This window comes from Polistes dominula, unplaced genomic scaffold (genome assembly GCF_049000335.1).
Source record: "Polistes dominula isolate Pdom_NZ unplaced genomic scaffold, Pdom_raw_medaka contig_29, whole genome shotgun sequence".
NCBI lineage: Eukaryota > Metazoa > Arthropoda > Insecta > Hymenoptera > Vespidae > Polistes > Polistes dominula.
Window position 1 is genome coordinate 2,901,492 of NW_028300865.1, and position 21,982 is coordinate 2,923,473.

A 21,982-nucleotide genomic window follows, 5' to 3' on the forward strand; every position below is an offset into this window, starting at 1 on the left:
TTTATACGTTCTTTATGCTTTTTAAAATATGCACATTCAATATAATTTTTAACAACAACTTGATCTTAGCAGTGGTCATTTCTCGTTTAAGATGGCGCTGAATTACATGAAGTACAGTCTTCTTTGAAAGCCCTTTGTGATATCAATACGTGATTGGTATAATGTCTAAACAGACGAATCTATAGATGGTCATAATTTTGTTTTTTTACTAACACAAAAATAAATTTAATCGATAGTCGATTTATTTACGATATAAAAAATCTTCGATAGTACGAAATACAAACTCATTCAATTTTTTTTTTTAAATAAATATTTTATCTTTGTAATAGATTATAATTTTGTAAAGTATTTTTGTTTTTCTACGTAGTATAATAATTTCAATACATATAGTACTATTCATTCATAAAAATCAAATTAATTGATTGACAAAAAATATTAATTAAGATACAGTAAATGCCAAAAATATTTGTATGATAACAAATTTTAACAAAAGTATTGTAAAATTTCAACAAATAAAATATGTACATATATATACATAAAGAAAAAATACTTTACCATTATGAAATTATGAAAAAATAATGAAAATATGTGCATAGTATTTGCACAAAATAATTGTACTATCCGAATAATTCAAGTGTTCTCATTTATTTTCTTGAATGATCTTTACAATTATTTTTTTCTGTTTTTCTTTTTATTTTAATTTTAAAGTAATTTACACTGGTTATGCAAATTCATAATAAGTATTAATCGTTTGCTAATCTATTCGACCTATTTTACTATTATAACGAAATATAATCGAAAAAAGAAATAGTTCAAGAAAAGTCTTTATATTGAGAAATTATTTTACTATTTTTCGTCGTACTTAAAAGATTAATGCCAGTATAAAATATATAAATCAAACCTAATTATTATGTTTTTAACTATATAAAATTGTAATGCTTTAATGTTAAATTCAGTAAATTCCTCGCAGTCGTTTATTTTGAGGATCAAATGGGCTTTTTAAATATATATCAGAAGAATATTTTTTCCCCATAATTTCAATTTCATAGATACCTGTTTGTAAATACTCATCTGTTATATTCTGTCCACCAGGATGTTTAATATATCTATAGGAAATGAAAAAAGTAAAATAATATATATATATATATATATATATATATATATATATATATATATATATATATATATATACATGAAATTTATTTCATATAATAAGTATTTATTATAATAAATAATAAACTTACGCATGTCCAATACTAGTGCCACACGTGTATCCATATTCTGCCCTTCTTACATATCCAACTAATTGACCATCTCTATATATAGTTTCTAATCCCCATATGGGAATGTCGCTTTAAAAAATGTAAATTATTTAATTTTGTACAAAATTAAAATTTGTATATAAGTCATATGAAAAATTATAGAAAAATATATTTCTACGTACCTCTTAAGACGTAAATGTACTAATTTCTTTTTGATTCCATTTTTACGATATTTATCAATTACTGTTTTCCCTAAATACGTACCATTTTTGCGACAAAGAAATTCTAAACCTGCTTCCAAAGGATTATCGGTTATTCTTATATCTGAACCCCACAGATGATATCCTGTAAAATACAAAATTTAGAGATCTTGTTCATTTCATTCAATTATATATAATCAACAATATTACCTTTTTCACAACTTAAACTATATAATGCCCTATATCCGGCTAATCTCATTTTGTAATTTTGACCAGCTTTAATTACAGCTTCATATATTTTTTTACACGATTGTTTTGGTATATGAAGTTCAAAACCATTTTCACCAACAAAACTAAGCCTGAATAGACGTACTGTTTCATTTTGTATTTGGACTATCTTGCTAGTTGAATATGGAAAGTTTTCATTGGATATTTCATCTTCCATAAGTGTCTGTAGTACTTGCAGGCTACGTTTACATTTTTTGTTTATAATATTTATTATATTTAATATTTTAATGTAAGAGAAATAACTTGATTCATGTAATATTTTACCTTTTAGGTCCTTGTATTGATAGAATGCCTATTTGTTCTGTAGAATCATATAACTTAACATCAAAATTGTTTTTTTTTATAACATTATTAATATGAGCCCATGTTTGATATGCTGATAATCCACTTGAAACTGTCATTAATTAAAACCAATTTATGCTTTATAACTTTATGAATGAAAAAAATATTAAATAATTGAGAATTATCTACCTATGTACAATGCTTTTTCTTTAAATATAGGATCTACGACACCACTTGAGCCAGGTTGTATTGCAGTAACAGTACAGTCTCCTTCTATACCTCCTTTATGATTAAGCATGCAGGTATAAACTATTCTATTAAAATTTTTTCTAGTATTTGATGTAAAAAGATAATCAGCAGCTTTTTGTATATCTGGTCCACAAAGATAGAATTTTCCAAGATAAGACATATTGAAGAGTGCTACATTATTCCTACAAGCCAAAGCTTCTTCCTTTATCTAATAAAAATATTATATATATATTAATTATACGATTATTTAAAAAATAGACATATACATTTCTATAAATGTACAAATATTTACTATATTATGATGTGGAGGAAAGTTAAATGTATGTTCTGTTTCTAAAATTTGTCTGTATTCATTATTCGTTTTATCTATCGCCATATCATATTTATAAGATAAAATAGGTGCTGTTTCATCTTTTAGAAACCATCCTGGTCTTTCCCACCCTTGACGTTCTTCCATAACTGCTCCTTCCATAACGAGTAGCTGAATAATAAAAATATGTATATATTTATTTTTGATTCATAATTTATTTTTTCATTTTTATAAGATAACTTACATCATGAAAAGGATCAGTTTTGAGATTTCTAACACTTAATGGTTCATCATGAGGAAAAGCTACATCATAATTTTTTGCATAAGCTTCATGAGATCTTTCAGTAGCCCAAACTAAATTGTTCATTTGTTCTGGTATAAATCTTTAAAAAAAAAATAAGATGTATTGTGAGAAATATTTTGTATATAAAAAAAATGATAGTTTACCTTCGAATATCATATCTAAACATATGTTTATCAGGACGACCATTAATTATCCATGATGCTATCTGTTCTCCACATCCGCCACCAAACATCATTCCTGCACTATTATATCCACAAGAGTGATAAAAACCTGAACATCGTGGGTCTTCACCTTTTAGAAGAACATTTAACTATTAAATAAATAATTATAAATTTTCTTTTGTATTATTCAAGATTTATACCCATAAGAGGTTTATGATCAGGTGTAAAACTTTCTGGACCACAGACTGTTGATTTTATACCAGTACTTGAAAGTTTTGGCATTAATCGTACCATTGACTCCATATGTACATTAAATACATTCCAATCTAACTCATATAAACTAAATGCAAAATCTTTAGGAACCTATATATATATATGCATTAAATATATTTTTATATTATTGTACTATGTTTTATACATCTTATAAATATTAAAACTTACTAATGGTAACATGCTAGGATGTTTTTCATAGCCTCCTATACTCATAGTACCACCCTGTACTTTAAAATATAAACTAAGATCCGCATCCCTTACATTTGGTAAATTTTTAACAGCTTCTATTGCTTCAGTAACAACATATGCATGTTTTATCGGTATTAATGGAATATTTAAACCTGCCATTTTAGCTATATCATTTGACCAAGCTCCTGAAGCATTAAGAATAACATTAGTATTAATTTTTCCATGAGGTGTTTCCACAGCAACAACTTTTTTAAAACCATATACATTTTCTTTGGTTAATATTTTAGTTACTGGACAGTTTTCTATTATCTGAAATATTATTATACGTTTATATATACATTATCAATTTTTATTTTCATTGTTAACTAATAAAATTTAGAAGTATGAAATGATTACCTTGGAGCCATAATTTTTTGCTACTTTTGACAAAGAATTAATTAACATAGCAGGATCTACCGTTCCATCTTTTCCACAGTAAACTGCACCTTGAAAAATGTTTTCATCTAAAAGCGGAAATATTGCTTTTGCTTCATCGGGAGAAATTATATTTGCATCAATGCCAAATGCTTTACAAGTAGTAACCAAGCGTTTATATTCCACCATTCTCTCCTGTATAATAATTCCAATTCTTAGAAACATTAATTAACATAAAAATACTAATTTCAAAGAATCTAATTTCTTGAAATATAATATCTATTAAAATATTCACACTTACATCAGTATGAGCGATATAAAGGCCACCATTATTTATCCATCCTGGATTAATGCCACTTTCTTCTTCTAAAGATGATAGTACACTAATAGAAGTATTAAGCAATTCCATTTCAACATCGTCAACACCACGTAGATTCCACACTAAACCTGCAGTATGCCATGTTGTACCAGAAGTTAATTTCGATTTTTCTAAAAGTATTGCATTAATTCCACGTTTTGCCAAATGATAAAGAGCATGGCAACCTGCACTACCACCACCTGAAAAAATATTAAATTTGATTATTTCTTTAGTTATGGAAATATTATTCAACTATGTTTTTAATTAATCTTTTTTTTACCAATTATTATAACATCTGCAAATTCTGGTAATTGAACTTCTGATTGCTTATTAGATAAATTTGTAGACATGTATTTACTTTGTTTAATTGACCACTTTAAGAACTGAAAACATATATATTTATTTATAATATATTAACCAAAATCAAATAAAAATTATTTTGAGTATTTGGTACCTTATTTTTTACAAAACGGAGCATTGTTTTTCGTTGATACCCTTGATGCTTACCACATGAGAATGTAAACACAATTTGCAACTGATTGATCTTGCCAACAATATTATGAAGACCTTTGCTCTTGAGTTATTCTTAATTTCAATCGATTCAGATATAAAATATCAATTTTTATCAAAGTGCTCCCCTTACTGTATAAATTTATCATTTTAGTTGATAACATAATAGTATAAAGAATCGAATATAGGATTATTCACAAAAAATTATATGTACAAAAATAAATATTAATTTTTTGGGTAAATATATCAGCAATAATAATAATTTGATACATTTTGTAATTGTATGATTATAATCAGTAATAAATAAATACAAATATATAATTGTTAAACTTTTTTCATATCATATCACATGCTCAAAAATAGAACTACAGTGCATTATATTCTTATGTAATAATTTGCTTTAGATTTTAACATTTTAATGTTTATAAATTTAACATATACATTCATAATAAATTATTTTTAAAAATTATAAAAATGTAAATTTAATATTAAATAAAAATTGCTACACTTTACACAAACCTGTATAAGGTTCTTCATATCAATTATCATATTTAGTAATTATGACATAGCTTTTACCATGAGTATCATATTATCAAGTAAAAAAGAAACTACAAAAAAGATAACACTATCAGTTTCTTTTCATTTTTAGGAAAACAATTATGTTATCTTTTTGAAATAGTTCATTTAAAAGATTTATACATGTTATGTTATATATTATTTATCTTTGGTTATTAAAATAATAAATAAAGTTATTAATGTAATAACATATTTTGTTATAAATTTAATAATCAAATATTTTATTAGTTTAATTTTTATTTATTAGGATTATATATTATATCCATATGCTTAAGATTGTTCTTAGCACAAATTTATTTATATCTTAATAACAAAATTTCTTAGCAATCATGCATTCAAGTTTTTTTCACAATGGTCATTATGATTTAACATACACACTTTTAATTACAAAAAAAAAAATGAACATACAACAATATTATCTACATATGAGAGTATTTTTAACATTAGTTAAAGTTGATGACTGTATTATTGTAATATCTAAATACATTTAACAATGTCATCATCAACTTCCAAGGAATTAATAGCATTAAATGCTTGAATTGATTATATGTTTTATATAGTATATATGGTGTCTTGAATTTTTGCAATGTGCACTTTCATGATTACTAAGTAGTGTAACTCTTAATATAAAAGCTTTTTATGATTTTTGTCATTTATATGGCCGTAATACAAAAAATAAATATTTTGTCACGAAAGTTGGTGGGATACTTTGAAGAGTACCATAAAAACTCGTTGGAAACATAACTATTAATAATAGCTATTTTAAAGTGAAGTGTGTTCTTCACTGGCGAGACTGTCAGTGTCTTCTGTATCTGAGTTTGTAGCTGCTTGTACTCTAGCATACTCATCTGTATCGATACTTTTACAAAAATGAATAGCATATTTTAATTTTTGTCGTAATACTGGTTTGCACGAATACCTTGGCATTTTTAGCAGGAAGAAACATGTGTAGCTTTCAGGAAGAAAGTGATCTGGTGGATGATACCTATCCATGACCTAAATAACAATCAGTTATGATTTATATTCATTCATTTTATTAAATTATTCAATGTGAAATAAAAAAATATAACTCACTTGTAAAACAAAGTCTCTGCCTCTAAAATCTGGAATAGTTCGTGGTAAACGAGTTCTACCCCAGACAAAACGTAAGAAAAGAGATCTTTCTTGGTTGGAAAATTCTTCCATAACTTCCCAGAACCATTGAATAAGAGGTGCTGTAGCTTCTATGCCTATATATTAATATTTCATATTTTTATATTTTATTATAATGCAAGATATAATTATTAATATATTAACATTTTGATAATAAGAATAATTATACATGCCTTTATAAGTTGCAACAGATTTTAGTAAACTAAGTGGTATGTCTGGACTACCACACACCATGGTTTCTAATTCAGCTCCACTAAATAAGGTCAGTAGAGGAACAGGTACGACTTTTGATAGACCTTCACGTACTGCAGCAACTTGTTGGTCAAATTCATGCAGTCTATAATTGAGTGCCAATCTAACGTATTCATGTCGATTTTCTGGTGTTATCTTAAGGTATCTGAAAGAAATAATTGATACTATATAAAGAAGTATAATTCATTTTATAATTATAAATGCAAAGTTGTTTTACCTATTTGATAACGGTATATCATGACCAACAGCAGATGGTGTTGAGAATGGCATTTCTAAAGTTTGAAAGACTTTTTCATCGGGATCCATATCCCGTATACACAACAATCCAGGAACATAATCTCTATCAACTTCTGTTAAATCTGCTGGTGTTAGTGACGCTCCGGTAAGTTGCTTCCAAACAGGTTCAGCCAAATTTAAACTCAATGGACTACCTGTTCTTATTGCTATACCCATTAAAATACCTAAGAATTGAAACATGCTCATATGCAACGTCGAATTAGCAGTCGGATTCAACAGAAAACAGTCTCTATTTGTGCCACTGTCGCCTCGACCATTAGGCGTAGGTATAAATAATGGCAATGAACCATTCTGTAGTTCGTCACACATTTCGGCAATACTTTCGCTATATCCTCCACCGCAATCATCAACACTTTCTCCTATTAATGATAAGATTAACATCAATACAAATCATTTTATGCATACTAAACCATTAGAAATAATCATTGTTGTATTACATACCAACAAATTTGACTTTCCATACTCTGTGTGGTAAAAAGAGTACATCTTGTGTTAGTAAAGTCATTTTAGAAACCATTTGTCCAAAGACAGATTTAATACCATCTTGACCAGCCAAGCCTCCCTTACTTCGTGCCCTTTTTACTTGTATTCTGTTTAATTCTATTACTGGTCCATGTTGTCGATCCCTTACCATAGTAGCCTGGACTACTTTACGAAACGTTGCTTCCTTAATACTATATACTAACATTGGAGCTAATTTGTCTAAACCAATGTGGCCAGTAGTAGGGAACATTGCTAAAGATGGGCACAATAATTCTGCGAAATGATGCAGCAGTACTAATCTATTATGTAGAACGGAAAATTGAAAATCTTTCACTAAATCATATTCCATAGGTGTAGAGGCTGGTAATCTGCTCTGCGTAGCCTTCGTTGTACTCCATGCAAGAGTGTGAGCACTTCCACATGCAACTCGCGTTATTTTTTTACCCTGTAATGCATGAACTAGTCGTGGTCTTTGAAGAGCACTCGTTGTTCCATCACCAAGTTGACCTTCATCATTGTCACCCCAAGTAAAAACTTCGCCTTTGTCAGAACACGCAACACAGTGTAAGGAACCAGTAGCTATAGAAATGATTTTCTTTCCTTGAAGTGCAGCTACTTTTCGGGGCCTTCGTACATGATCATCTGTACCATGACCTAATCTATGATAATCTCCTTTACCCCTATAAAAGAACAAGCAACCCTATTACCTTTTTCTTTATAAGAATTCTATTTTTCTACCTACCATGTATACACTGCACCTGATCTGGTTAATGCTACTGAAAATTGGCTACCACATTCAACTTTGATCACTCCAAGTCCGGCCAATGAGTCTATTTTCATTGGAACTTTACAGCCGTCGCTTCCACCTCTACCTAATTTTCCATAATCTCCATCACCCCAGCTCCAAACATTATCATCGTCTGTAACACAAAGCGTTTGTGCATCTCCACTTCCACATGCCATGTCTATTACTTTATAATCTTGCAAAGCTTCGACGACTTTGGGAACCAATTGATCATCGCTATCACCATGGCCTAAACGTCCGTATCGTCCTATAAATGTTATATTCATAAATAAGAAGTTATTCTATTAATAGTTTTTTCATTTCTATAATAAATACAATTTTACCTTTCCCCCAAGTGTATAACCAACCAGCACTCGTAATAGCAGCACTATGGTGACCACCACACGCTATATCTATAATTTCCATTCCAAGAAGCTCTTCGATCAATTTTGGTCGATCATACGTTAATCTATTACCATGACCCAATTTACCATCATCACCTTCTCCCCAGGAGTATACATGGCCTTCAGAACTTAATGCAAGGCAATGTTTTCCACCAGAATTGATTGCCACTTTTTTAATAAATATGTGTTGAATTGATTCCAGAAGTGTTGGAATAAGGACTGAATCTGTTCCTCCTACACCAAGACGTCCTACTGCACCATAGCCTAAAGTCAAACATTTTAATTAATTAATATATTGTGTAATATTATAAAATGATAATTATAGTAACATACATAATTTTGTATACTTACCAGTAGCATAAACTTTACCATCAGCAGTAACAGCAAATAGTGTTTGTTCACCTCCAGCCAGTTGTACAGGTCTTAATGCAGAAAGACTTTCACAAGGTGTAGGCAATTTTATTTTGGCACCTTCTAAGCCACCTAATTGGCCTCTATGATTATGACCCCAACCATAAATTGCTCCAGAGCCATCCCATGATAACGTCCAATCTTCAGGTCTGCGATTTAACCATTGTAATAATTGCTCGTCATGCTCTTGCTTAAAAAGTTCGTGATTTTCGTGATCTTTAGAACACGTATCTCCCTCTGTAGCCATCTCATTAATTCGCTTAGTAACTTCAATGCAAAATGCTTTTGGCAATGGAGTACGATGTATTAAAGATTTGGCGACTCTAGCAGCAAGACAATATCTTCGAAACCATGACCACTTATGAATCTCAGAACAACATTGCATGCCATCCAATTCTAAATCACAAGCAAGCGCAATAAGAACTTTGAAAAAGTCGCTATGCATCAATTGCTTTCCACCTCTAACAGCAGGATCTTCATATGTATATTGTCTCAACAATGCTTGAGGTAAAGAATCTAATAATGATGATAATGCAACCTCTGGTCGTATACCGGGTCCACTAAGATAAACAACTTGTAATTTTTTCAGAGCCCACATTCTTTGTTGTGCAGTTAAGATACTGAGCTGACTGCATTGCGCTAAAGTTGCTGCTAATCTTGTAACAATGTTTTTATCAAAACTAATTAAATTATTATCCAGAAGACACTCAGCTAATGCAATCGATGGTTGTGATAAAACTGCTCTGTCAGAACCTAATTCATGTGCCGCTAATGTAGCGACAACAGGATGTACTGTAAATCTCCAACCCCAACCATTTACAGAAACGTCCGTGGAGAATCTCCATTTTAATTCATCACCCTGTATCCTGATTTCAGCTGCCCATTCGTTCCATACTCTACCAGATCTAATTGCAATAACTCTTCCATTACCATCCATGATTGCAAGTGGATCATGCCTTCTCTCGGTGGAACATTGTCGATCAAATTCTATTCGTAAAGCCTCTGCACCAGGAATCTTAACATGACCAGTCAGAGTTGTATCATTTATATAAGGATGAGGTGTTTCTTGAACCACTGGTTGAAGTGCTTTTGTTATACAGTTGGAATTAGCAGTGGTATCTTCTAATTCAGTTACACATAGTTCTAAAAGCATGTTTCCAATAGTAGGATTTGCTCTACCAAGTGATATTAAAGTCGATGCTATTATTTCTTTTGCACCTTTACCAACTCTATTAGCGACTGCTAATTTTAAAAGATCTACTAACATCCTTGCATCATCTTCAGTTAATGTTGATGTAAATTCATCTAAACCAGATTCAGTAGTAACTCCTTCTCCTACCACTTGTGCATTCGACGTTAATGTTGCTGCTATGACGCTCATTGCACTAGTTGACATTTTCGAAGCTCGTGAAGATAAACTTGCTGAACTAGACATAGAAGGAAACATTGCTAATGGATATTCATCTAAATCTGGAGAAGTCCTTGGACTTGTCACTACATTAGCAGCCTCTGCAGCATTAGCAGGCGCTTCTCCACCTCCTTGTGCGATATCTCCCACATTTTGATAGACTGTGTGATTGACACTACTAGTAATTGTTCCTTCCGGTGGTGTATCTGACATTGGTGTTTTAGGACAATTTGCCAATGTTGTGTGGCTTTGCAAAGCCGTTACTATAGCTGTTCGAGCTTGCATTATGTGTAAAGCATTTATCACATGTTGAAGCGCTTGTTGTTTTGCAACATTGCTTTCCAATGATAAGATAATATTAGAAAGAGATGGTCTAGCATCTTTGGTATTTGTAGTAGTATTTGATTCCATAGTATTATTAAATCCTAAGCACATTTGACCCAATGGATCCTTAGCAGTAGGAAAAGTAACTGGTTCTTGATTGCTTGTTATAGGTTGATCAGTTAATACCCAGGCTACACTATGACTAGAACCACATGATACCCTATTTACTCTGGTATCTTCTAATGCATTTACTAAAGATGGCTTTCTATTAACAATCGTTGAACCATTTCCTTGTTGACCATGATCATTATCTCCCCAAGCAAACACTTGACCTGTATCAGTTACTGCTAAACAGTGCAACGCACCCACAGCTACGTGAATTACTTTCTTACCACGAAGTCCTTCAACCAAAGTTGGTTTTCTGACATGATGATCATTTCCATGACCTAATCTAAAATAATCTCCCTTTCCCCATGTCCATACTTCGCCATATTTTGTTAAAGCTAAAGAAAATTGAGCACCACATTCGACTTGTATTACTCCTAAACCATTCAATCGATCTATTAATAACGGCGTGTGACAACCATCACTTCCTCCTCGGCCAAGTTTACCAAAATCTCCATCGCCCCAAGAGTAGACTGTACCATCGGCTGTTAGAGCCATTGTCTGAGCATCTCTACTTCCACAAGCAACTTGTATTATTCGTTGTCCTATTAAAGCTTCTACTAATTTTGGTTTCAATTGTGTTGCTGTGTCTCCATGACCTAGCCTTCCATATTCGCCTAAACCCCAAGTGTAAAGTTCTCCATTACTTGCAATTGCAGCCGAATGACCAGAACCACAAGCTATATCTCTTATCCTTTTTGACTTGAGCGTTTCAATAAGTCTTGGTTTATCTAAAGACATACAATTGCCATGGCCTAGTTTTCCATCTTCTCCTTCACCCCACGAAAAAACTTTTCCATCTTGAGTCAATGCTAGAGCATGCTTTCCTCCAGAATGAACAGCAACTTTTTTATCACGTATTGACTGAGAAATGGTATGAGTTTGGGTTCGCATACGTTGCTATCATCACCAAGACCTAATCTACCATTTGTTCCCTCACCACAAGCATATAATTTTCCTTCTTGACTGACAATAAAAAGAGTTTTACTACCACCCGCAATATGAATCGGTTTTAATTTCGAAAGAACTTCACTATATATTGGTAATTTAATTTTCGATCCTTTTAATCCACCGAGTTGATCTTTATCATTTAGACCCCATACATAAACAGCAGATTGTTGTGTTGTCTCTCCAGTACATTGTGAAGTCATTTGCTTTTGTGTAGCTTCCCAATCTGATGCGAGAAATGAAACTGAAGTAGCTAATTGTTGATTTTCATCGATTTTTTTTCGTCCTATAATATGGAGCCCATGAATTTTGCAGTCAATACCACCATTTCGACATTGCTTTATGGCAATCTCAATGCATGGATAATATTCTTTAACATCTTGCAAAAGAACCACGGTAGTGTCAGTGTTCCGTACACTAATCGTTGTTAATTCTACTGATAAACAGCTGAAAGAATCACCGGCATTAACAGATATGACTGAAGGCACATAATTTCTATCTTGTGGATCTACGGTTATTTTCAAAGAATGTACAAGAATTCCGGGCATCATCTCCAAACGAATCCAATGTTTTCCTCGAGATCCACAACTTTGCCAATATCTTCCAGATCCATCAACAAGACGTGGTGCATACATATCTCTGGACGAAACGCTTAACGTTCTAATGCATTTCGACCAATCTTCAATTAAAGATGATTCCATAAGGTCTTGCCTGTGATATCTACCAGGTTTTCCAGCATAAACAGCCGCAGATCCAGGTTCTGCAATTCTATTAAAACCATGTCGATGAGAGCGTTTTGTGTAGAAGCAATTTTCACATAAATTATAATTATCACAGTATTTGCATTTGAATCTAGGACCAGAGATTGGTGATAATTGACATGAATTGCAAGATACCAAATGATGACAAGACGGTACTCTCTCCATTTCAGCAGCCCAACCAGTCCAAGAGCTTTGTTGAGGAAAATCTACAGAAACTTCTTTACCATTATAGTTGATATCAGTAACTATTCCTATGCTTTGATGGTTGACCGATCCCCATTTATATTTAGGTACAGCTACTGATGCTTTTACTCTAACTTTGTCTCCAATTTTTAATGCAGGTGGACCTGGTAAAGATGGTGGATGACCAAGTAATTCAATATGTATAAATCTAACCCAATATGTACCACCTTTACGTTGCCAAGCGACTTGAACATTTAAGTCATGTAAAGCTTCTGGATCAACTTTTATAACTTGTCCAACATCCCCATATTCAACTTCTTCATAACTCTTACAACATCTTACTAACATGCCTGGTACAACGTTATCACGAATATATATTGCATATTCGTCAACACAGAGAAAATCTGATCGTTTCATATATGTTGGACTTACCGCCGACGTCATTTCATGCGTCGACGGTGAATCTTCTACATCTTCACTCGAAGAATCATCAGAATCCGATAATCCTTCGAAACTTGATAATGTTTCTGTATCGCTTAAAGCAATATCTGGATTTTCCAATAGCCAAGCTACAATAGTTTCTGGTGTAACACTACCTTCTGTTGTACTGAGACTCCTAATAGCAAATTCAGCACTTTTTTTGTGAAAACCCATTTCCACTAGTTGTGTGACAAGTGGATTTGCAGGTGGAAAATTTTTTCGCTTACTACTCTTACAATGTCTTTTTTGACTCGAAGTTAAAGAAGCCAAAGAACAATCAGAAGTAGAAGTTGTGGGATCTGAAATAACGCTTGTTCGTTGAATAGGTGAATGCATTAATTCCGATGTCAAATATTGAGATACAGCTAATGCTGCTTCTTCTAATTCTCTTCGTTTGAATATTGGTTTTAGTGGCTGAGGCTTTGTAGCGCGTATTAACATATCTTGAAGAAGGGTACTGTAACGATCATCGTCACTAATATTAATACGAGATTTTAAAATTTTTCTTAATGTTGCTTGATGTGCTAGCATAGCTTTTCCGGCAGCTAAAGCTGCTAATTGTTGCTGTTGCGTACGTAATACAGAAGCATTAACTGCACCAGTGATTACGGGTATACTACCTGGTCGAGTTTCTACACCATAATGACCAAGAAACAAATTAGCCCAGGTAGATAAAAATGTATCTGACATATTCATCTTATCTAAATGAAATGGCTCATTAATGTATTTCAATGCAAAAAATGGTATTTTCCTTCGAGTTTCACAAGCATGCATTTGTACGAGCACTTTTGCATGTTGTGTAAATTTATATATGGTACCTATTAGTCCATCAACTTCCACTAAACCACCAATTCTCGGTCTATTATCTAGTCCACCTACAACTATAAGTGCTGCCATAACAGTTTGCTGTATGTTAGCGCTATTGCTACCACCATTTTCATTCATTTGTATATGGAATAGAGGACCATCACATAGTAAATCAGAAGCTAAAGAAAGCTTTGAAGTAAGAAATGAGTTCACAGTTGAATTCCAATTTGAAAGAGAGTGCAGAGATCTTATTAAAGCAATAAGTTCTTCAGCGATGGTAGAAGTATGAGATGCTGTTAAAGATACTCGGCATTTATTGGAATGAAGTTCAGAATTTGAACCACTATTACATGTAAGAGCTATTTGTCCCAATATTTTGAATACTTTCTCTAAGAATGGTAACATATCTGCAAAACCAGTTGGCCAAGATGGTAAAACAGCAGCTAATAATCTTGCTGCCATGATTTGTTTTTCAAGATTTGGATTGTTTTCGTTAGCAATAATACTAAGTAAAAAATCCACCCATGCTGAAGTACTCAGTGATTTACACAATTTTGGAGATTTAGCAATAGCTCTTAAAATGCTGAGAGTAGCCCAATTTTCATAATGTTCTTTTGATAATTGTGTCTGTGTTGTAACATCACGTTTATTTGCAGATGAAGTAATGCCACGTAAAACGGATGCTAATATTTTGATTGAAGTAGTAGGTACTTTGTTACCTTCAATGCCACATGAAAATAACATTATACGCAATAATGTAGTTGATGCAACTTTTAAACATGTCGTTGGATGAATATCTTTCACATTGCTTTTGTCAATCTTATTAGTATCTACAGAATCATTATCGCTGTCGCTCTCAGGTGGTGTTAATGGTTCAGCCAATTTCAGGTCATATTTACCTTCTTTACCCATTCGATAGGAATTCATTGCACCATTATCCCACTGTACTCTGACCCATCCATCTTCACCAAGTTCGCCAATAACTCTGCCTTCACCAGGTGGTGGCCCATCTTGATCTCCCCACTTCCAATCAACTCCACGAACCACTCTCGTACCAATTTTCATTAATGCTGCTAATTCCATTCCACTTAGTTGTACACTGGGAGGTTTACTTTTTTGTACAGTATCTTCGTATATTGCCGTTGCCTCTTTAGGTTTTGAGGCATCAGTTGGAAGTGAGGGTCCAATTTGTCTCATTAACGTTAAAATGCTAGATAATAAACCAGAATTGATCAATAATCCAATTTCATTAGCATGTAAATAATTGGTTAGCATGCCTAGAATAGTAAGTAAAAATCTTGCCCTCGGTAATTTCCTTAAGCATGTATACGTGCCTTGATTGAAACTACTCTTACCACTAGCTGTTGGTTTATTAGGCAATTCTGCTTGAACAACATAAGCACGTAACGTTTGTACAGCCCAGGATGTAATCTCAGCTTCTGCTAATATTATTTTTGATTTTTGATATGGAGTTATAAGATGTATATTATGTAAACAATGAGTAATTCCATCAAAAAAGAATCGATTCTCATCTATTAGACCGAGCCAACCATTAAGCATAGAATATTTTACTGATGTAATTAAGTGATCTTTCTTTACCAACTCTTGCATCATAATTATTCCTTGTTCCCGCAATTTTGCACGTTGAATTTGACAATACATTCCACGTCGTAAGGTTTCCACGTCTCCTCCATCTTCCGTAATTACAAACTTTATAATATTTGTCATAAGACTAAACAATTCGGTAGTTAAAGTCTTATATTTCATTTTCTCAAATACATTGAGAATGACATTTTTTGTACCAAATACTTCTTCTCGTTTCGGGGATAATGTTGTCGAAGTAATTGTTTCTTTTGCTGTTATATCTTCATCAGGTTTATTTTTGGATTTGGCATTTTGTATTGATGCATTTACAATATCTTCAGGTTTTCCTACCGAATCTTTATTTCGTCGAATATCTGCGATCATCATTTGCACAACCTTTTTAAATCTGGGTGGGATATGTAGCAGTGGCAAATTTTCTAATCCTTTGACCTCAAAGCTCATTGCAGGTCGAACTTCATATAATAAAAATCTGCATCTTTCTTGTGCAGGTGCACAAACTTCTTTATAACTTCGATTTTGTTGTTGCCTTATTCTTATAAAATTCCACTTTGTCTGATGAATCGCTCGTACTATATCGGATAATGGCTTTGATAATTCTGCATTGCCACTATTTGTTAATTCTTGATCTACCAAGGTAATTGCTTCATGACCAAGACCAAGGTGTTTTATAATAACTGCCATAAGTAATCGACCGATTTCTTCTACAGGATGATCACCACAGAAATCAGTATGAGATAGAAGATTATTGTTTTTAGAATATCTATCGATTATATTTAAAAATGCTTGAACAGTAGCATCTGTTTTATGACTCTCTGCCAATGCTTGTATAAATGCAGTAACTCTATCAACAGTCACCTTCTGCAACTCATTTTTCGTATGCACTAAAATTGGTGGTTCCGTCGGTGTATTAGCAGCCGTTGAATTATTACTTCTTGCTTCGTTTTTTTCTTCTTCGTAAGGATTAGGTGGTTGTAATATTTGTAATCCGCCTCTCAAGAAATTTATATGAAGCCATACACCAGCTTCTTTTTCAGCAGGCTGTAATGCTAAGCTTTGTCGCATTCTGTAAGCATGTAATCCTAAGAGAAAACCAGCAGATCTTTCTGCATCAAGAAGAATTGAACACATATCGGTCATTTCGACAGTAATATGTGTATTTTCTGGTTCGGATTGACAATATTGACCAACATAGCATGAATCCATCATACCGCGCATCAGTGGCGAAGCATCGCGACCAACAAATCTTTGTAAAGTTTGAAAATTACATGATCCTTCATATCTAAAATCTTGAACATCATATACATTGTTATTTATAACAACCCATAAGCCACCATCACGATTATGATTTTCCAAATCAGCCCAACGTATTATTGAAGTTTCATCTTGAATAGGGGTTTTACAACCATGTTGTGGAGCGATAATACCAGGCCAAGACAAGTCATCAGCATCGTTTTTTTCCATAATTGGAATTAATTTATTAAATCGATCTAATGCATCTACCACAGGTGTTAAAGTTTCCATCCAATTCATATTAAGAAGCAACATAGGATAATCTACTTGTAAAAGTATCAAACACGTTATTAATTCAGGCAGTAATGTACTTATTATATCACTCTTTAAAATAGACATAGTTAAAACAAATCGTTTAATACTGCTACCGGCTATTTCAGCTGCTACTGGTAATACTTCAATGACATGATCACAAATTTGAGATATATACTTTTTTAAAAGAGATTCCACTCCAAGCATTTCTTGATCTTGTATGTCTTCTGTGGATGACTCATTAATACATTCATATGCTTGTGCTATTAGTAAACGTTGAAATCTAAGAAGAAGATTTAAGCTGGGCGGTCTATCTAAAATACGTAACTCTTCATTACCACTCATTTGTTGTAAACTTTGAAATTTAGATAGTGTAACAAAAGTACTATTTCTGATCAGTTGTTTTATTAATTGGAATAACGAAATTGTCATATTGTATTTCTCTGAACCAAATTCTTTAGTTTGTTTTGATTCACTGGTTTTGATGATTTTTAAACCCATCAAACATTCTTGGCCATCCGACAAATCAGTGATCTCTGCTTTAATCGCAGCTTTTAATGCTAATTCTAGTCCGCCATCTGCCATTAAACTGGATATTAATAAATCAGCCATAAATAGTTGACCATCATTAGTATGCGATTGTTCTAAAGTGCTTGAATTTGAAAGAAAACTCGATAATGTTTTTGCACGTTCATTAGCAGTTGGTAAGAGAATACTCCATCCAGTTTGAAGTACTGCTTGGGCTGCTTTTTGTATAGTAGCTAAAATTCCAGATGCACTAGCAAGATTAACACATCGTTGTTTTAAAGAATTTAATAGAGTGGATCCTGATAGACCAACAGATTTGTTATCAATTTTATGTTTTATCATTGCATAAAGTTGTAATCTTAATAAATTCAATGTAGCTACAGCTAAACATTCACGATCTTGAGTAGGTGGTCGTGTACCTGGTAATCCTTCGCAAGATTTAGCTAAAAGTATATCCAATAATTTAAATGTTTCTTCACAAACTTCTACAACAAAGGCTACTCTACTTGCAACAGATAATGCTGATATACACCAAGCAAAACTTTGCGTAGATCCACAAACTATACCAACTACGATTTTTCCAGATAATGATGGGCAGAGTGTAGGTTCGGTAACAACATTACCAAGTGATTTATCAATTTGACCATAATCATTTTCACCCCAACCATAAATCATATGATCTTCTGTTAAGGCCAGTGTATGAGAACTTCCTATAGCTAAATCTTTAACTTTTTTGTTTTTTAATGCTTCAATAAGCTTTGGACAACTGAGACGATCTACATTTTCATGTTCCAACCGATCTGTTGTCAGATATAAGTAACCTCTTCCCCATGTATATACTTCTCCTTGACTAGTTAAAGCAGCAGAAAACTGGTTAGCGCAATAAACTTTGACAACATTGATATCTAACAGTTTATCCACAATTTTGGGTATTTTGTATCCATCTGTACTACGTCTACCAAGTTTTCCATAACTTCTGTCACCCCAAGAAAATACTATGCCAGAAGCAGTAACACATAATGTTTGAGAATCACCACTTCCACAAGCTACATGTACCACAGTATGTCCATTTAAAGCAGTTACCAAAGTAGGTACTAGAACATTATCAGTAGTACCATGGCCAAGATTTCCAGCCAATCCCCTACCCCACGTATATAATTCACCATTGGAACTTATTGCTGCAGAATAGTTACTTCCACATGTAATAAATGTTATTGTTTTTTCCAAAAATTCTTCTATTACTTTTGGTTCATCATATGTAATTTCATCACCATGGCCTAGTTTTCCATTTTTCCCATCTCCCCAGGAATACACTGTGTTGTCTTGTGCTAAGGCCAAATAATGCTTACCATCAGAATGAGCAGCTATCATTATTATTTGTTTATCAGAGAAACCATATATTTTTTCTGGATACTGTGATTCTGTTCTACAATCCATCTTGTAAACATTACCACTCAATGATAATATTAATAATGCTTCTTCAGTATAGCAAAGTTGTTTAATGCCTAGTTCTGCTACAGCATCAGAGTAAAATGGAGAATTTCCACCAAGTGTGGTACTTCCCCAAGCTATTGCTTCTTGAAACATTTGTCTATCATTTTTTGAAAATATGTCAGTAATGTGTGGTAAAAGGGGAGCAGCTAATCTGCTTAAATTACACATTATAATTACTGCAGCTTTCCTCAAATCCACAAATACTGAATCATCATCCGGTAATCTTAAATATCTTAATAATACTTCACAGGGATTATTTGAAAGATTTTCATCAAATTCCCAAAACTTTGATGACGATGGTATCATATTCAATCTGCGTAAAATAGGAATAAGAGGAGCTGAACTTCCTGGTGGCATTACTCGATTATCCTGATTTTTATTTTTTCCACTTAGGTGTAATAAAAGAACTACTGCATCCAACAAATTTGAAAGTGTAGCTCTTTGCATGACTAATTCAAGTAGCAAACATAAAGCTGTGTGTTGATCAGCGATTGGAATTGGATGCCAAGATCTTTCACCAATTACATTTCTAAACAAGAAATTCTAGATAAATGATGATAATTGCATTAGTATTAATAATAGAAAGACAAATAATTTCTAAAACATACCCAACAACAACTTGTTTCAAAAATTTGGTTGATCTCTCAACAACTTCCAACCAAATTTGAGAAACATTACTTTCATCAAAAAGAGTAGCTTCTGGCAAACATTGTAAAGCCTCAAGAGATTCAGAAAGTAATTCACTGCGAAATTCTTCATCTTCTCCAGATCTCCAAGCACGTCTTAGATATGCGAAAGAAAAATTGAGAGCTGCACGTGTACCAACTCTTGCCAAACCTAGTGTTGCTTTTTCATTGGGTTTTAAACTAAAAAATATATATTATTGTTTATTCGGTTTTCAATTATTTACTATTTTCTGAAATAATCAATACTCAACTTTTTTTGTGACTTGGTAGTAATTTTTACAGATGTAAGAACTTCTTTAGTTCCTTGTGGTTTGTCTCGAGATAAAGCAGTAAAATATCTTCGTGCTACTACTAATCGTTGTCTCAATCTTATTGCTGATAAAGTACTATTTGCAACTTCACAACATAGCTTTCTTTGCTCCATAATTAATAATTCTATACAATCATTTAAATCAGATAATGCTAAAAATAAAGATATAACATAAATATACTAGCCTTTAAATAATAAAGTAAAAGAATTATTATTTCATTTTGATTATGATTTTGAAAATAATAATATAAATTTGTTTACCTGGTTGCGGGCCCCATACCCATGAATCTATTAGTTTTGGGGCAGACATTACATTCTCCGTAAGTAATTTATTTTTTCTGGCGGCTTCAGTATCAACCTTTTGACATGGACCACAATTGCATCCATGTTGAGGACCACAAATACCATCGCAGCAAACACAGGATAATACTTTCATTCCACAATAATAATGTCCACTTTCTCCTAAGTTTATTCAAAATCTTGTCAATTAATATATCCTTTGTAAACTTAAATACATCAATTATTCAATATATCTTACCTTTTTTAGCCAGAACCCCTGCAGAATTAAGTACAGCATCATCATGTCCTACAACTTCTCCATCTTTTATCATTTCATTCCAAAGATCAGCTAATCCATCACGAAAAAGAAACCGTTGTAAATCAATTTTTAACCACTTTGCATCCAAATGGTCTTCTGTTTCCATTGAAAATTTCAATTGACTGTTCATTTTTGTAGATATTTTTTAAATGTCTGTGTTAAGAAATGGAGAACTACTTTTATTTAATACTTGAAAAAGAATGAGACAGATGAATCCATTTTACTCTTGATTATTCCTTGTTTTTGTTGTGTTCCATGACTCTATTATTATAAAACATTACAAATAAATTCATTCAATATTATATTATTATTATTCTATGCAGTTAAACTCTGATAAATTAATTCCACATTATTGATCTTTAAAAAAATAACATATAAGTACATATATATATATATACATATCATACATATATATGTATATATATATATATATATATATATATATATATATATATATATATTTTATAACAAAATTTATTTTATGTATACTTTGTAAATATAAACCAATTTGTTAAAATTTTAATCCAACGAAAACAAATGTCACATTAAAATTAAAATGTCATTTCATTGATTAAAGAAATGTCAATTATTACTGTTTTCATTATGGTATACATGTTAGGTTAGGTTCCTTTTAAATAAAATAGCCTACCTGTGTATTTAATATTTCTGTTATTGTTGAAGTTTACATATTGCAAATAGGTATTCACTTTCATAGGAAGATTAATTAAGAAATGTCATTCTATTGATCATAGCATCTAAACATATTAGTTGATAATATCAATAGTTTCTCAATTCTGGAATATATTGATATTATAAAACTTTTTGACAGATATAAGTTTATAGAGATGATTTAGAGTAAACTTAGGAAGAAATATGAATTTGTCCACAATTCAGTAAAGAATATAAAGTTTTTATCATTTTTTGTATTACCGACTACGAATTGAAAGCGAACAGTAACGCTAATACAGGCAAAAAGTAGAACTA

At 32.1% G+C, this 21,982-nt stretch overlaps 2 protein-coding genes across 2 annotated transcripts; both read right to left on the reverse strand.

Annotated features, from left to right (window-relative positions):
• Positions 1-626: 626 nt before the first annotated feature.
• On the reverse strand, positions 627-4,976 carry LOC107066453 (sarcosine dehydrogenase, mitochondrial). Its single transcript, XM_015321092.2, has 15 exons — positions 4,745-4,976; positions 4,571-4,673; positions 4,234-4,490; positions 3,915-4,127; positions 3,498-3,827; positions 3,257-3,419; positions 3,039-3,186; positions 2,836-2,974; positions 2,574-2,762; positions 2,222-2,489; positions 2,015-2,144; positions 1,673-1,929; positions 1,445-1,607; positions 1,245-1,352; positions 627-1,106 (listed from the first exon to the last, which is right to left on the reverse strand). The coding sequence occupies exons 1-15, from the start codon at positions 4,766-4,768 to the stop codon at positions 953-955; spliced, it is 2,646 nt and encodes an 881-aa protein (XP_015176578.2). The 5' UTR covers positions 4,769-4,976; the 3' UTR covers positions 627-952.
• A 617-nt stretch (positions 4,977-5,593) lies between these two features.
• Positions 5,594-21,939, reverse strand: HERC2 (E3 ubiquitin-protein ligase HERC2). Its single transcript, XM_015320952.2, is given in 14 exon segments — positions 5,594-6,372; positions 6,451-6,605; positions 6,702-6,925; positions 6,998-7,436; positions 7,519-8,240; positions 8,303-8,612; positions 8,689-9,012; positions 9,100-11,910; positions 11,913-19,933; positions 20,013-20,270; positions 20,342-20,552; positions 20,662-20,862; positions 20,939-21,259; positions 21,648-21,939. Coding segments are annotated over 13 exon segments (14,100 nt in total). The 5' UTR covers positions 21,129-21,259; positions 21,648-21,939; the 3' UTR covers positions 5,594-6,138.
• Positions 21,940-21,982: the final 43 nt, after the last annotated feature.

Coding starts and splice junctions, on each gene's coding strand:
- LOC107066453 (XM_015321092.2), bottom strand. CDS start 4,768: ATGCTCCGTTTTGTAAAAAATAAG. Junction 2,145..2,221: donor AGAAAAAGCATTGTACATAG/GTAGATAATTCT, acceptor AATTAATGACAG/TTTCAAGTGGATTATCAGCA. Junction 1,353..1,444: donor GTACATTTACGTCTTAAGAG/GTACGTAGAAAT, acceptor CATTTTTTAAAG/CGACATTCCCATATGGGGAT.